Source organism: Micromonas pusilla (assembly GCF_000151265.4).
Source record: "Micromonas pusilla CCMP1545 genomic scaffold MICPUCscaffold_3, whole genome shotgun sequence".
NCBI lineage: Eukaryota > Viridiplantae > Chlorophyta > Mamiellophyceae > Mamiellales > Mamiellaceae > Micromonas > Micromonas pusilla.
In genome coordinates this window covers 1,881,572-1,897,059 of record NW_003315884.1, presented here as the reverse complement: position 1 = coordinate 1,897,059, position 15,488 = coordinate 1,881,572, and the positions used below count along the sequence as shown (strand labels likewise).

Here is a 15,488-nt window from a genome sequence, read left to right as displayed (position 1 = left end):
CTCGCGTCATGGCGCCTTCGTCGATCTCGTGGCGCGCCGCCGTCGCGGCGCTCGTCGTCGCGATCGCGGCGATCGCGCCGTCGCCCGCGGCGGCGATACACGCGGATCAAGTCGGGAGCTACGACTGGCACCGATCGTTCTTGGGCGACGCGACGCACGCCGCGTTCGCGGGATCCGCGGACCGAAGACGCGCGTTCATCGCGACGGACCAGGGCGCGATCGCCGCGGTGTCCATGAAGACCGGCGACATCGGTGCGTCCCTCGCGCGTCCGCCCGCCGAACGATCCCTTCGCGTCGCGTCGTCCCCTCGATCGTTCGAGATCCTACCGTCCGTCCGTCGCGCGCGCTAGGGCAAAGCGAGCGACGGCCGTCGATCCAACCTCCTCGCGATCGCGCGCGCCTCGACGCCCGCGCGCCCTCCCGCCGACCCCCCACCCCCCGTCGTTCCCCTCCCTCGCAGCGTGGCGCCAAGTCCTCGAGCGCGGCGACGTCGTCGACAAGCTCGTCGTCGCCTCCAAGATGCTCCTCGCGCTCTCGGGCGGCGGCAAACACCTGCGCGCGTACTCGATGAAGGACGGCGAACTCCTGTGGGAACGCGTCGCGTTCACCGCCGCGGCGCCGAGCGCGGACGCCGCGAAGGAGGCTGCGCTCGACGCCGGGATCGACCTGCTGCCGCTCAACGAGGACGTCGACGGCGACGGCGCCGACGACGTGCTCGTGCTCGCGCGAGGTAGAGCGCAGCTTCGGTCGACGGCGGACGGCGGCGTCGCGTGGGAAAGCGACGCGGCGGGTGAATTCGGCGGCGGCGAGATCGCTCGCATGCAGCGCGTCGTCGTCGCGACCGCCGCCGCCAACGTGAAGGTCGCGATCGCGATCGGCGTCACGGAGGACGACCACCGCGCGTGCGCGGTGGAGATGAACCTGAAGACGGGCGCGACGCTTCGAAAGCAGTGCGGCGGCGCGGGCGGGCTCGCGCCTCCGGGGGGCCCGGGCGCGGGCGCCGCCGGCGCCTCCCTCGCGGTCAAGTCCGGGGGCGACAACGGCGATAAGGTCTACGCGCTGACGACCGCGATCGACGGCGCGAAGCTCGCGGTGATCGACGTCGCGAAGCTGCTGCAGGGGAAGCGCGGCGCGACGACGCTGAGCGACGCGCCGGCGGAGGTGGGCGGCGGTTTCCGCGGCGGGGTCGCCGCGATTCGCGGCGGCGACGGCGAGGCTGACGCGGCGGCGCTCGCCGCCGGCGCGGCGACGCTCCTCGGCGACGCCGGCTGCGCACTCGCTCGGCTCACGGACGCCGGCGCCGTCGAGATCGTGCGCGCGTGGGGGCTGACGACGGGCGCCGCCGGCGGAGGTAACGCCTGCGCTGCGGCGGTTTCGCCGGCGGCGACGGCGCTCGCGGGCGTCGTCGTCGGCGCCGTCGTCGTCGACGCGAAGACGAACGCGGCGTCCACTTCGATCATCTCGCTCGAGACGGGCGCGGTCGTCAAGACGACACAGCCGGTGCGCGGGTACGCGCCCGCGGACCACGGGGTCGTGAAGCGCGCGTGGCTGTCCTCCACGGGCGCGGTGTTTTCTACGCTGGTCGTCACGGAGGACGCGACGCTGTCCGCGCACGGCGGCGCGGAGGAAATCAGAGGCGAGCGGCTCTGGTCTAGGGACGAGTCTCTCGCGCTCGCGGGCGAGGTTTTCTTCGCGAAGCTCCCGCCGCCCAAGTCCGCGGCGGCGGCGGCCGCGGACGACCTGCGCGTGAAACCGTCGTTCGCGGAGCGTTACAAGACGCAGGTTTTGGCGCTCAAGGCGCGGTTTAACCAAGCCAAGCAGGAGGACATCGAGACGCTGACGGCGTTGCGACGCGGCAGAGGCGCGAAGCTCCTGCCGACGCGCGACCTGAAAGGCCTGCGCCAGCAGATCATCGCGCTCGCGCCCTCGGGCGCGATCACGTCGCTGCACAACGGCGACGGCCGCGTGTTATGGCGGCGGTTCCTCGGCGGCGGTACAGCTGGCGGCGGCGAATACTCGTACGCGTCGATCGAGAAGTGGCGTCCCACGGGCGACCACGCGCACGACAGCGAGCACGCGCTCGTGCTCGGCGTCGACGAGCGTAACGACCGCACGCGCGCGGTCGTCGTGGACCTGTACACCGGCGCGATCGAGAGCGACGTGGTTTTGCCGTTCGCGACCGCGCATTATCTCCCGTTGCCGTCGGCGGCGGCTGCGGCGGATTCCAAGACGCACGAGGCGTCGGCGGCGCTGCTCGTGGACGCGGCGGGTGCGTCCGCGACGGTGTTCCCGGACACCGAGGAAGCGCGCGTCGCCGCGCACGTCGACCGCGGCGTCGTGTCGTTCTTCACCGTGGATCAGAGCGCGAACGAGATTCGCGGCTACGCGCTCTTGCCGTCGTCGGCTTCCGCCGCGGAAACGAAACCGTCGTCGGCGGAGGCGTCGGCGTTTCCGTCGTCCTATCCCGTCGCGCAGACGTGGTCGTCGCTGTTCCCCCCCGAGAGCGGCTCCATCGTCGGGTACGCGTCGAAACCCTCCGACGAGGTCGTCCACTCGTGGACGCGCGTCCTCGGCGACCGCTCGACGCTGTTCAAGTACCTCTCCCCGAACGTCATCTTCGTCGCCGCGTCTCCGACGACGTTCGACGTCGCCGGCGCGGGCGACGCCTCCTCGGACGCGTCGCTCGCGTCCTTCGTCCTCGTGCACCTGATCGACGCCGCGACCGGGCGCGTGCTCTACCGCGTCAAGCACCCGGAGGCGCGCGGACCCGTCCACGCGGTCGTGTGCGAGAACTGGGTCGTGTATCACTACTACAACACGCGCGGTGGGAGATTCGCGATGAGCGTCCTCGAGATGTTCGACGACGCGGAGCACCGAAAAGGGCTCGCCGTCGGCGAGCTGATGCGGAGCTCCATCTTCGCGGGGGGCAACGACACGGAGACGATCTCGTCGTTCGCGCCGCCGCCGCTTCGAATCATGGGTCAGAGTTACTTCGTTCGACCGGCGGCGACGATGATGACGAGCACGTACTCGATGAAAGGGGTCACCGCGCATCAAGTGCTGATGGGCACGGCGACGGATCAGGTTGTGGCGTTGGATAAAAAGTTTTTGGATCCGAGGCGTCCGTCGCGGAAGCCCACCGCGGAGGACCGCGAAGAAGGGCTCGTGCCGTACCAGGAGGTGCTGCCGATCTTCCCGCAGAGTTGGGTCACGACGAGGCATCAGGTGGCGCGGTTGAGAGGGATAAAGACCGCGCCCGCGTCGCTGGAGAGCACGGTGTTGTGCGTCGCACACGGGTTGGATTTTTTTTACACGCGGCTGCACCCGTCGCGGAGCTTCGACACGCTGGACGACGAGTTTTCGTACTTGCTTCTGATCGCGACGTTGGCCGCGCTCGCGGTCGGCGCGTTCGTGACGCACGGGATGGCGTACTCGAAGGACCTGAGCCGGAAGTGGAAGTGATCATGGCGAGCGGAGTTTTGACAAAAAACGCAGACTAAAATTCCATAGGGCCCTTTTACGTACGGTACTGCGTCCACGCGCGCCTCGTGTTCCGCGCGGTCGGTACACCACACAGCCCGCCTCTTGGCGCGATCGCGCTCGCCGTCGGCGCGGCCGCGTCGCGGTCGTCGTCACACCTCGAGTCGCGCCGCACGCGTGCTCGAGTCGTCGTCGCTTGCGAACACCCCGTCCTCGAGCCGCGGTCGCGTCGCGCGCGGTCGCTCGAGCGCGCGCGCGTTCGATCTCGCGCGTCGATCGGCGACCGCGCGCGGTCCGCGCCGGCGCGAGGGGCGAGATCTTGGACGGGCGGGAGAATCGCGCCGTCATGTCCGACGACGACGCCGCCGCGCCCGCCGCGGCGCCTCCCGAGGACGCGCCGCCCGCCGCGACGGAGAAGACCGAGGACGCGCCGCCCGCGGTGAAGGCGGAGCGCGCGGACGCGGACGACGACGGCGACGACGACGACGACGACGACGACGACGACGCGCCCGGGTCGCCCGTCCCCCCGGGATCGCCCAAGGCGCCGTCGTCCTCGCCGCCGATGGCGGACGACGACGACGACAGCGACGACGACGACGGCCCGGTCGTCGCGCGCCGACGCCAGCGCGGCGCCGTCACCGTCGTCGTCGACGACGACGACAGCGACGACGACGACGAGGACGACAAGAGGCGGAAGAAGCGCAAGGCGATGGAGCTCGACGAGGACGATTACGACCTCCTCGAGGACAACCTCGTGACGGGATTCACGCGCAAGGAGAAGAAGAAGCGCATCGGGAAGAAATCGGAGAAGGACAAGGCGGCGGAGAAGGCGGCGAAGAAGGGCGGCGACAAGCCGAAGACGATGGCCGAGGTGGAGCGCGATCTCTTCGGCGGCTCGGACGACGAGGAGCTCGAGGAGGAGGACGAAGACGACGACGTCTCCAAGGAGAAAAAAATCAAACCCGCCGTCGTGAAGGATGAAAAAGACTTCGTGGACTACGACGACGAGGACAGCGAGGACGAGTTCGCGGACTTCATCGAGCGTGAGGAGGGCGAAGGCCCGAGGCCGAAGAAGATCAAGTCGCACGTGCCGGGCGTGCGGAGCGACCAGCTGCAAGACGCGTTCGACATCTTCGGAGACGTCGGCGAGCTCCAGGCGATGTTCGCGCAGAGGGACCGGGGCGACGACGAAGGCGACCTTGGCGAAAGGTTCGACGAAGAGAGCGAGTACGAGACGGACGAGGAGGAGGACGACGGCGTCGCGCTCGAGGACGAGGGCGACGACGCGCTCGATCGCCCAGATAAGAAGAAGAAACGGCGGCGAAGAAGAAAGACGTCTGCGCGATCCGCGGCGGCGGGCCGCCCCGGGCGCGGGTCCTGGCTGCACGCGTTCGAGCCGTCCGTCGTCCGCGAGCAGATGCTCACGGCGAAGGACGACGAGATCCGAGAGACGGACTGGCCGGAGCGCATGCAGCTCGACGCGAGAGTGACGCCGTTCAAGAAGGAGGACGCCGCCGCCGAGGCGAAGTGGATCTTGGATCGCCTCATGGGCGTCGGCAGCGTTCGAGACGCGCCGACGTTCGGCGGCGAGCTCCTCCTTCGCGGGTGGGCGGACGACGAGTCGCAGGACGAGCACGAGGACCGCGTGAGGAACATCGAGGAGAACGAGCGCGGGAACCTCCCGAAGGAGGAGGCGGAGGCGGCGGAGGCGGCCATCGCGGATCTGCTGTGCATGACGCACCTCGAAGGGCTCGAGATCGCGTTCATCGCGCAGAACCTGAAGGATCGCGTCGCGCCGCTGCTGCGCGGGCGGCGCGACGACTCGCGCCCGCCGCCGCGCGACTCGAACCTCGCGGTCCTCGAGCGCAGGGTGCACCGACGCGACGTCCTGCACGAGGTTTTGGAGTGGGATAAACGACACGCGCGCATGACGCGGAGAAAGGCGGAGCTCTTGCGAAAGTTTGGAGGCGTCGTCGAGGTGTTGGGGGACGATCACCCAGACCTGGACGAGCTCGCGGCGCTCATGAACAAGTGCGAGGACGCGCGCGCGGAGGAGACGCTGGACGACGTCGAGGCGAAGCTCACGCTGCGGTTCGACGAGGAGATTCATCAGTTTCTCACGTCGGAGGCGAAGGGCGGCATAAAAAAGTCCGGCGCGGAGTCCACGCACGTTCGCCCGCTGAACCGCACGGCGTACGCGCACCACAGGAAGAAGGGCCTGCGCGACTTGCTCCCGATGTACGGCGCGACGCCCGCGGCGCTCGCGCAGTCGCTGAATTCCTACCGCCGAAACGCGGGGACGGAGAATCAAGTCGTCCCGGACATGATGCCCGAAGACGCCGCGTCGGTGTACGTCGGCGAAGAGACCGGGTACGGCGACGTCTCCGTCGTCCTGAAAGCGCTGACGCACGTCGCCGCGGCGGAACTGTCCGTGGAGCCGTCCGTGCGCGCGTGGATGCGCGTCGTCGTGCGCCGCAAGGCGCAAGTGTGGACGCAGCCGACGCCGAAGGGGACGATCGAGATCGATCCGTTTCACCCGCTCGCGCGCGTGAAGCGCCTTCAGAACAAGCCCATCTCCGAGTTCACCGGCACCGAGTTCGCGGCGGTGCTGCGCGCGTACGACGAGGGGCTCATCACGCTGAGAGTAGCGCTCCCGGAGAAGGTGATCGACGACGTCATGGCTGAGGCGGAACAGGCGTACCTCCTCGAAGACGTCTCCGAGATTGCCGACGCGTGGAACGCGCTTCGCAAGGACGCGCTGCACTTGGGACTGAAGAAGCACCTCGCGGTGTCGCTGACGAAGAGCGCGACGGTGCTGCTCGCGCGCGAGGCGATCGCGGAGGTGAAGCGCGAGTGCGGCGAGGCGCTGTGGCCGAAGATTTCCAACCGCCCGTGGGCGCCGGAGATTAAATCCACCGAGGAGTACCACGACGACGAGGTCGACGTCCGAGTCCTCGCCGCGGTGTGGGGTCCCGGCACGCCCGCGACGACGTTCGCGATGCTCGACGCGGAGGGTGAGCTCGTGGACTTCCTCGAGTGCCCGAACATCGCGGTGCGCGCCGCCGGGCCGTTCGCCGGGCAGTCCGCCGCGGGCCAACGCCGCGACGCCGACATGAATCGTCTCGTGCAGTTTATGATCGAACACCGCCCGCACGTCGTCGCCGTCGCCGCGTCCTCGAACGCGGGGATGAACTGCAAGTTTCTGCGGGAAGCCGCGAGGCAGGCTGTGGAGAAGATCGTCGAGGATCACGCGCGCGCGATTCCGGAGGAAGTGAACACGATCGAGGTGCACTTCGTCGACGACACGATTCCCGCGCTCGCGGGCGCGTCGGCGGCGATGCGAGAAGAACTCAGGTGCGTTCTATACAAACGATTTTCACCCATCGCCCGGTTTCAACACTTGATCGCGTCCCCTTTCAACTGACCGGAGAACTGTTTTTGGCCCTCAGAGAGCACAAGGAGGAGGTGCGTCACGCGACGTGCGTCGGGCGGTACCTGCGCAACCCCGCGGGCATCGTCGCGGCGCTCGCGAGCGGCGGCGAGGCGGCGTCGCTGACGCTCTCGACGCTCCAGGACGCGCTCACTGAGGACGAGCGTCTCGCGGTGTTCACGCGAGCGCTCGCCGACGTCGTCAACCAAGTCGGCGTCGACGTCAACGCGTGCGTCGCGCACCCGTGGCAGCAAAAGGCGCTCAACTACGTCGCGGGCTTGGGCGCGAGGAAGGCGGCCGCCGTGGTCGCCGCCGTGCGCGCGTCCGACGGCGGCGCGCTGGAGACGAGAGCGGAGCTCGTGTACGAGCTCGGGATCGTTGGTCCGATCGTGTTTCGAAACGCGGCGAGCAGCCTTCGCGTCGTGGACGACGACATCCTGGACGCGACGCGGATTCACCCGGAGCGATACGCGCAGACGTTTGAAATCATCGCCAACGCGCTCGATTACGACCTCGAGCAGCTCAAGAAGGCGAGCAAGGCGGTGCAGCGAAAGACGGTCGAGCGCGCGCTCGATCCGGAGCACTGGGAGAAGTTCGCGGAGCTGGATCTTCGCGCGTACGCGGAGTACCTCCACGGCGAGGGCCAGGGGTGGATCTACCAGACGTTGAGAGAGGTGCGCGTGGAGCTCCACGAACCGTACGGAGACATTCGCGGGCCGTGGGAGCCCCCCACCGCGTGGGAGGAGTTCGCGCTCCTCACGGGCGAGACCGAGCACAGCCTGTGCGAGGGGAAGATCGTGCAGTGCACGGTGAGGAAGCTCGTGCGGCCGAACCCGACGATGGGGATCAACGCGGAGGTGCTCGTGTCTCTCGAGAGCGGCGTCACGGGGAAGATTCAAAAGGAAGATTTATCCGATAACCACGTGAACCGCCTCGAGGATAAGGTGGCGGTCGGGCAGGTCATCTCCGCGCGCGTCAAGCCGAACGGGATCGACTACGAAGCCGGGGTGGTGCATCTCGCGTGCGCCGGGAGCGTGCTGTCGCGCGAGGCGACGCAGCAGTGGGAGGCGGAGAAGTGGGGCCGCACGCCGTACTACTCGCTTCAGGTGATGGACGGCGAGATTCCCAAACCGAAGAAGAAGAAGAGGCAAGCGTCGCGGCCGAGCTTCATTCACAGGAACATCAACCACCCGCTGTTCCAGAACGTCACCGCGCTGCAAGCGCAGGAGATTCTCAAGACGCAGGACATCGGCGAGGTGCTGCTGCGGCCGAGCAGCAAGGGCGTCACGCACCTCTCGCTCACGGTGAAATTCTACGACGACATGTACGTGCATCACGACATCAAGGAAGGGAAAAAGCCCGGCGTCGGTCACACCGCGAACCTCGCGCTGGGGTCCCCGCTCACCGTGGACGGCGTCGAGTACGAAGACCTGGACGAGGTGTACGCGCGGCACGTCGAGCCGATGGTGACGAACCTCAAGGCTATGATTCGCCACCGGAAATTCCGACGCGGGACGAAGAGAGACGTGGACCAGCGTCTCAAGGCGGAGATGGCGCGGCACCCGGACACGCGGCCGTACGCGCTGTCCGTGAGCTTCGAACACCACGGCGTGTTTTGCCTATCGTCCATCCTCAGCAAGAGCGGGAACGTGCATCACGAGTACATCAGCGTCAAGCCGGAGGGGTTTCGGTTCCGCCGGATGGAGTTCCCCACCGTGGATCGCATGCTCGCGTATTTCAAGGTGAATCCTCGCGCGCCCGTCGCGGCGCCCGCGGTCGAGCCGCCCCGCGAGGAGCCGCGGTACGACGCGTACCCGCCGAGCCAGTGGCAGCAGCAGCAGCCGCCGCCGCCGATGCAGAGCCAGTGGCAGCAGCCGCCGCCGCAGTATCAGCAGTATCAGCCGCCGCCGCAGTACAATCAGCCGCCGCCGGCGCCGCCGCCGGGCGGGGGATGGGGCGCGCCGCCGGTGCACGCGTACCAGGGCGCGCCGCCGCCGATGCCGGGCGCGCCGCCGCCGATGCAGCCGCCGTATCACCAGCAGCAGCAGTATCAGCGGTACTGAGAACTGAGAGGCGAGCGAGACGGAGTGGAGAACTCCGCGGAGAGACGACAAAGGAAGGACGACGTGCGAGCGTTTCTGAAAAACGTCGCGCGAGCGGGTCGACCGGCTGGTCGCCCCCTCGCGCGCCTAAAAACCTAAAAACAGCTATTAATACCCCAAAAGAGGAAGTAAACCACCTCCCTAACGAATCGCGATCACGATAACGCGCCCATCCTGCCGCCGGACACCGCCGCGATCCTTCGCCTCCCGGACCGAATCATCTCCCAAAAGTACTGCCCTTGCTCCGTCAACAGCTCCTCGCCCTCCTTGATCTCGTTCACGGCGACGTGAAACATGAACGGGAAGTTGTGCACTAAAATCTCCACGAGGTGCACGTTCACGACCCCGGTGTCGACCCTCAGCTCGTCGTTCGTGCCCTCGACGTCGAACGGATCGATCGCGGGGTCGTTCACCGCCGAGGCCAAGTTTCCGTACCCGTACGCGTCCGCGATGATCCCGCCCAGCGACTCCTCGAGCTCCGTCCCCGCGACGGACAAGAAGTCCGCGGCGAACGCGTCGTGGTCCAGCTCCGCGTGCAGCGGCGTCGTGTATCGTACGGACGGGTCCAGCGCGCGTCGCGCGCCGTGCACGGGGACGCAGAATTTTCGCGAGTGGTACTCCACGCGCGCGCACGCGTACGCCGCGTGCGGGCCGAGCAGCGTCCCGGCCGGGATTCTCCGCGTCGCCCTCGCGCCGAGCTCGCCTCGCAGGATGACCCTCGGATCGTCGTCGCCGATCGTGAACGCCTCGACGCCGTCGCAGTAGTCGAGCGTCTCCGGGAGGTCGATCGCGGCGGCGGCGGCGTCGGTCATCGTCAGCGTCGTCGCCGCGACGAGCTGCCGCGCGAACGCCTCGGCGAGCGCCGCGGACGCGTCGAACCTTCGAATGACTTCGTTGCTGTTGTCCGCGAACGAGTTGTTCGCGACGACGCGCGTCTCGCGCACGGTCGCCGCGATGGCTTTGAACAGGTCCATCTTCCCGCTGCCGGCGGCGTCGAGGAGGCCGTGGCGGTGTTTCCACATGAAGTGCACGCGTTTAAACTCCTTCGCGACCGCGGGCGAGAGGACATGCGATAACACGCGAATCTCCCCCGCGTCCTCCGCCGGCGGCGGCTGCGGGCGGCCCAGGACGACGCCGCCGACCGGGTTCGCGAGCGCGCGCTCGCGCTCGCGTCTCGCCGCGAGCGCGTCGGCGCCGCGCGTCGGGTTGTTCGCCTCGTCATCCGCCGCCGCACGCACGTCCGCGAGCAGCTTCGCGACCGCCTCTTTCGTCGGCGGCGGCGGCAGCGGCCGCTGCTCGACGTACACGCGTCGCTGCTGCTTCGGCTTTTCCTCGCGCCTCTGGAGCTTCACGGCGACGAGCTCGCCGTAGCGCTTCTTCACCACGGGGCCCTCGCCGCCGACGCATTTACTTTTCCACTTTTTGAGCATCTGTCCGGCGCGCAAGTCGTCCTTCGAAAGGTCCTCCTCGTCGCCGTCGTCGTACTCGATGAAGTAGTACACCTCGCCGTCGATGTAATGCGCCTTCGCGATGACGCCCTCGTAGTACGCTTTCTGCTTCGGGAACCACTTCCTGACGCGCTCGCCGACCCACGGGTCGTTCTTCGCGAGCTTCTCGGTTTTGGTTTCTTTCGGACGCGGCGGCGCGTAAACGACTGGTTGGACGAACGTCCTCGCGGCGTCCCGCACGGCATCTCTGTATTCTTCGTCCGTCATGGTCGAAACCATGCGACAAAACTCCTTGTCTCCGCGATAGTCGGCCGCGGGGAAGTTGAGTTTGTCCGCGTCCCATCCCTTCAGCTTAATCATACCCTTGTCGCGGGCGCGCGCGGCGTCGAGCTGATCGACGTAGCTGCCGAAGTACCAGGAAGTGCTAGCGTGCCAGACCTGCGCTATCCATTTATCTTCTTTATTCAATTTATTCAAGGAAACCCCGGCATACTTCTCCCCGACCTTGCGAACTTTGACTTCGCGAACTCTCTCGGCGTCTCGCGCGGCCACTTTTACACTCTCGGCGACAAGTTTGCGTTTGTGCGACGACCTCGACTTAAGAACACCAATTTGCGAGCTCTCGCGAGGCGAGGCGGGAGGGAGTTGGCCACGGGCACCAACTTTGAAGGAACGCCGGACCGTACCGTTCCTCGCGCGCGCGGCGTTCTGCGCGGCCACTTTATATTGTTCGTCCGACATGGTCGATACCATTTCACAGAACTCCTCGTCTCCGCGGTAGTCAGTCACGGGGGAAGTTGAGGTTGTCCGCGTCCCATCCCTTCAGCTTAATCATACCCTTGTCGCGGGCGCGCGCGGCGTCGACCGCATCGTCGTACCCGCCAAAGGTCCAGGTAATACCAACGCGATACACCTGCGCAATCCATCTATGTCCAATTGCATTCGAACGAATCCCAACATACGTTTCGTTATCGATATCGAACAGCAGCTCGTCGATCACGCGATCCACGACCTCGTCGTCGTCGAGGCGCTGGCCGACAGAGGACGGCGCCGTGGCACTCTTCGCGCGCGCGGCGTCCTGCGCGGCATCTCTGTATTCTTCGTCCGTCATAGATGATACCATTCGACAAAACTCCTCGTCTCCGCGGTAGTCGGTCACGGGGAAGTGGAGGTTGTCCGCGTCCCATCCCTTCAGCTTAATCACACCCTTGTCGCGCTCGCGCGCGGCGTCGAGCTGATCGACGTAGGTGCCGAAGTGCCAGGTAGTGCTAGCGTGCCAGACCTGCGCCATCCATTTACCTCCGTTATTCAAGGAAACCCCGGTATACTTCACCCCGACCTTGCGAACTTTGACTGCGCGAACACTCTCGGCGACAGCGGGCGGCGCCGTAGCACTCTTCGCGCGCGCGGCGTTCTGCGCGGCCACTTTATCTGTTCGTCCGACATGGTTGATACCATTTCACAGAACTCATCGTCTCCGCGGTAGTCAGTCACGGGGAAGTTGAGGTTGTCCGCGTCCCATCCCTTCAGCTTAATCACACCCTTGTCGCGGGCGCGCGCGGCGTCGAACCGATCGACGTAGCTGCCGAAGTTCCAAGTAGTACCAGCGTGATACACCCACGCACACCAACTACGTCCACTTGCGGCAACCCCAAGGTACGTCCTCTTTTCACCGATCTCGGGCAGCAGCTCGTCGATCACGCGATCCACGACCTCGTCGTCGTCGTCGTCGTCGACGCGCTCGCCGAGCCCCTTCGTCTTCACCGGGAGCACGGCTTCGACGTGCGCGGGAAGATCCACACGCAACCACCACGGCGCGCCCCCCATGGGGTCCTCGCCCTCGCCCGTCGCGAACCCGCCCTCCGCGCGCGGGAGCGGGTTCGTCTCGCCGTCCGAGGCGAGCGCATCGTCCGAGGCGAGCGCGTCCGTGTCCCCGTCGTCCTCTTCGTCTCGCGACGTGGACGCGCGCGCGGCGTCGTCGGACGCGCGAGCGGTCGGGCTCGAATCGTCCGAGGACCCGCGCGCGCGGCGTTCCATTCGCGAGGGGCTGCGGGGGTCGTCCTTCCTGGAGCGCGAGCCCGCGTCCTCCTCCTCTTCTTCTTCTTCCTCCTCCTCTTCCTCCATCTCCTCGTCTGTCATGACGACGTCCGCGGCGTCGCCCGCGAGGAGTCTCGACGGGGAGGGCTCGTCCGCGCGGGAAACGCGAAGGCGCGCCCGCTCGAGTTCGAGATCGTCGTCCTCGTCCATCGCGCGCGTCGACGCGTCGCCCCCGCGCGCGTTTATCTCCGCGACGTCGCGCTCGCACGCGATGTCGTCAAGGCCGTCGAACACGCCCGCCGCCGCGGGCTCCTCCTCGTTCGACATGCCGTGGCCGGCGCTGGGCACGTATACGTCTCCTCTTCCGAGGTTCGACGGGCTGGCGTGGACCGCATCGAGCGTCCGACGTCGGTCGTTGATCGCGTCGATCGTCCGACGGCTCGCTTTATAAGCTGCAGTCTTAAACATCCCCATGGGCCGCCGCGAAGACGCGCGCGTGCGGTGCGCCGCGGCGGCCGCGTGCGGTGCGCCGAGCGGGGCCGCGTCTTTTGAACTTCCGGAGCTTGCCTGAGCCAGGTGTCTCACTCTGGCTCGCGTTTATTCTGTCCTCGCGCGCCGGCCGCCCTCGCGGTCATGTCCGTCGCCCCCGGCGCGCGCGCGTGGGACAGCGACGACGACGACGACGCGGACGTCCGCGAGGACGAGTACGCGGCCGCGGACGACGCGCTCGCCCCCGAGGAGACGTGCGCGCGGATCGAACGCCTCGCGGTCGCTCACGCGCGCGCGCTGCTCCTTCCTCCGTCTCCTCTGTCTCCTCCCTCTCGCGAGCGCGCGACGAGAGACGCCGCCGCGGTGGAGTTCGCGATCCGCGACGTCCGCGCGGCGGTGTACGCCCCGGGCGCGGGAGCCGACGCGGGGGCGTATCGCCTCCCCGCGAACGCGGCGACGACGCGCGTCCGCCTCCACGACGCGCGAAGGTGCGCGTCCTCTTCCTCTTCCTCTTCCTCTTCCTCTTCCTCTCTCGCCTCGCTCACGTCGCCCTCCCCCCCCCCGCCGCCATCTCGCGCAGGCCCGCCGCGTACGCGCGGCTCTGGAAGCTCCTCGCGACGGTGCACCACCACCTCTCCGAACGCCGCGCGATCACCCAGCGCGCGCTCTACTACCTCCTCTGCGCGCGCCATCCGAAGCTCTTCCCCCCAGGCCGCGCACGGCTCGTCGCCGCCGCGCTCCGCGACGCCGTGACGCTCCTAAACTGCACGCGCGCCGCGATGGGGGTCACTTCCGCGTCTCGAGGGCAAGTCGCCGGGCGCGTCGCGATCCTCACGCCGGAGGACGGCGTGTGGAGGGACTTCAGCGACGCGTCCGCGCACTTCGTCGTGCCGGGGGACGTCCGCGCCGTCGAGCGCGCGCGGCTGCGGAGCGACGCGAGATTCGTGTTGATCGTCGAAAAAGACGCGGCGTTCGATAAGCTGTGCCGCGAGCGGATCCACGCGCGGGTGCCGTGCGTGCTCGTCACCGCGAAAGGGTTCCCCGACCTCGCGACGCGCGCCTTCTTGAAAAAGTTCGCCAGCGAGTTCCCGCGCGTCCCGATGCTCGCGCTCGTGGATTGGAACCCGAGCGGCCTCTTGATTTTGCGGACGTACCGCGCCGGAAGCAGCGGCGGCGCGCTCGAGGCGTCGCGGTACGCGCTCGACGTGAAGTGGTTGGGGGTTCGGCGCGCGGACTTGGAGCGCGTCGACGCGCGGGCGCGTCAGCCGCTGACGGAGCTGGACAAGGCGAAGATCAAGAACATGTTGGCGGCGGAAACGGGTACGGGCGAGGGAGGCAACGCACAGCTGTCGCAGCGCTCTTCGCAGACCGCGGGACCGGCGTCTCAGGCGCCGACGCAGTCGCAACAATCGCACTCGCAGTCGCCGTCCGCGTCGACGCCCTCGCGCGACAGCGCGTCGCAAGCGAGCGAGCTGCGTGCGATGCTCGAGTCCGGGATGAAAGCGGAGATCGAATCTCTGTACCCCGAGGCGGACGGCGGCGTTTTTACGCTCTCAGAGTTTGTCGTCTCCAAGTACCTCCGCGGGGACTACTTCTGAGCCTTCGCGCCGCCGCGTGCTATGCTATTTCCTAGTCTATTACATCGCTCGCCGCTACCGTGCGATGCACACCTAGCGCGCGCGCTCCAACATGTGATGTAACGTAAACGTAACGCACACGTAACGGACGTTTCCTCGCCGTCAACCTCCGCCGCCGTCCGCGAGCGCGGCGAGCACGCGCTTCGCGTTCGCCCCCGCGGCCTCCGTCGGCCATCGCCACGCGGCGTCCTCCGCGTCCGCGCCGACGCGCATCAGCCATCTCCGCGTGTCTTCATCGAGGACGGCACCCTCGACACCCTCGGCACCCTCGCACGCGCGCTTCACGGTCTCGAACCTCGCCTCTATCGCGAGTCTGAGACGCTCGCACGCGTCGCCGCCGACGTCGCGCAGGCGAGAGTGAAGCGACGCGAGCTGATGCGCGAGACGCGCGCCGCCGCCGCCGCCGCCGCCGCCCGCGTCCGCGCGGAGCCTCCCCGCGACGACGGCGAGGTTGTGCGCGGACGCGGCGTGCGCGAAGTAGTCCCACGCCGGGTCGTCGCGAGCGGACGGGGAGGCGCCTGGACGAGGCGTCACGTCGCCTTCGCCCTCGTCCAGCGCGCGCGTCACGGACGGGAACAGCGGCGCGAGGCCGAGCTCTCGCAGCGCGTCCGCCGGCGCGCGCCCTCGCGACGCGCGCTCGAACCTCGCGCGGCGCGTCGCGCCGTCCGCGCCGTCGAACGCCGCGCGCGACGACGAGGACGCGTCGAAGCACAGCTTGCACAGTCGCGACGCGGACGGGGCGAGATGGAGACGAGACGACCACAGCGGGTCGTCGTGCCGCACCGCGACCGCGCTCGCGACGGCGCTATCGCCCGCGCGATCGACGGCGAACAGCGGCTGGGAGCGGCGGTGCATCGCGGCGGGC

The 15,488-nt window shown here is 68.0% G+C and overlaps 5 protein-coding genes across 5 annotated transcripts; 3 read left to right on the top strand and 2 right to left on the bottom strand.

Annotated features, from left to right (window-relative positions):
* Positions 1-8: 8 nt before the first annotated feature.
* MICPUCDRAFT_56836 (uncharacterized protein) lies at positions 9-3,506 on the top strand (the record flags this gene model as incomplete). The annotated part of the gene is made up of 2 exons (XM_003057495.1): positions 9-252; positions 461-3,506. 2 exons carry the CDS (start codon positions 9-11, stop codon positions 3,460-3,462), a joined length of 3,246 nt encoding a protein of 1,081 aa, XP_003057541.1. The 3' UTR covers positions 3,463-3,506.
* A 320-nt stretch (positions 3,507-3,826) lies between these two features.
* Positions 3,827-9,140, top strand: MICPUCDRAFT_56835 (transcription elongation-nucleosome displacement protein Spt6; the record flags this gene model as incomplete). Its single annotated transcript, XM_003057494.1, has 2 exons — positions 3,827-6,834; positions 6,930-9,140. The coding sequence occupies 2 exons, from the start codon at positions 3,827-3,829 to the stop codon at positions 8,971-8,973; spliced, it is 5,052 nt and encodes a 1,683-aa protein (XP_003057540.1). The 3' UTR covers positions 8,974-9,140.
* MICPUCDRAFT_56834 (uncharacterized protein) lies at positions 9,051-12,971 on the bottom strand (the record flags this gene model as incomplete). Its single annotated transcript, XM_003057022.1, has 3 exons — positions 9,051-11,179; positions 11,250-11,891; positions 11,924-12,971. The coding sequence occupies 3 exons, from the start codon at positions 12,969-12,971 to the stop codon at positions 9,168-9,170; spliced, it is 3,702 nt and encodes a 1,233-aa protein (XP_003057068.1). The 3' UTR covers positions 9,051-9,167.
* A 159-nt stretch (positions 12,972-13,130) lies between these two features.
* On the top strand, positions 13,131-14,584 carry SPO11 (type II DNA topoisomerase VI subunit A 1; the record flags this gene model as incomplete). The annotated part of the gene is made up of 3 exons (XM_003057493.1): positions 13,131-13,474; positions 13,567-14,307; positions 14,440-14,584. 3 exons carry the CDS (start codon positions 13,131-13,133, stop codon positions 14,582-14,584), a joined length of 1,230 nt encoding a protein of 409 aa, XP_003057539.1.
* A 16-nt stretch (positions 14,585-14,600) lies between these two features.
* MICPUCDRAFT_56832 (uncharacterized protein) lies at positions 14,601-15,478 on the bottom strand (the record flags this gene model as incomplete). Its single annotated transcript, XM_003057021.1, has 1 exon — positions 14,601-15,478. The coding sequence occupies one exon, from the start codon at positions 15,476-15,478 to the stop codon at positions 14,726-14,728; it is 753 nt and encodes a 250-aa protein (XP_003057067.1). The 3' UTR covers positions 14,601-14,725.
* Positions 15,479-15,488: the final 10 nt, after the last annotated feature.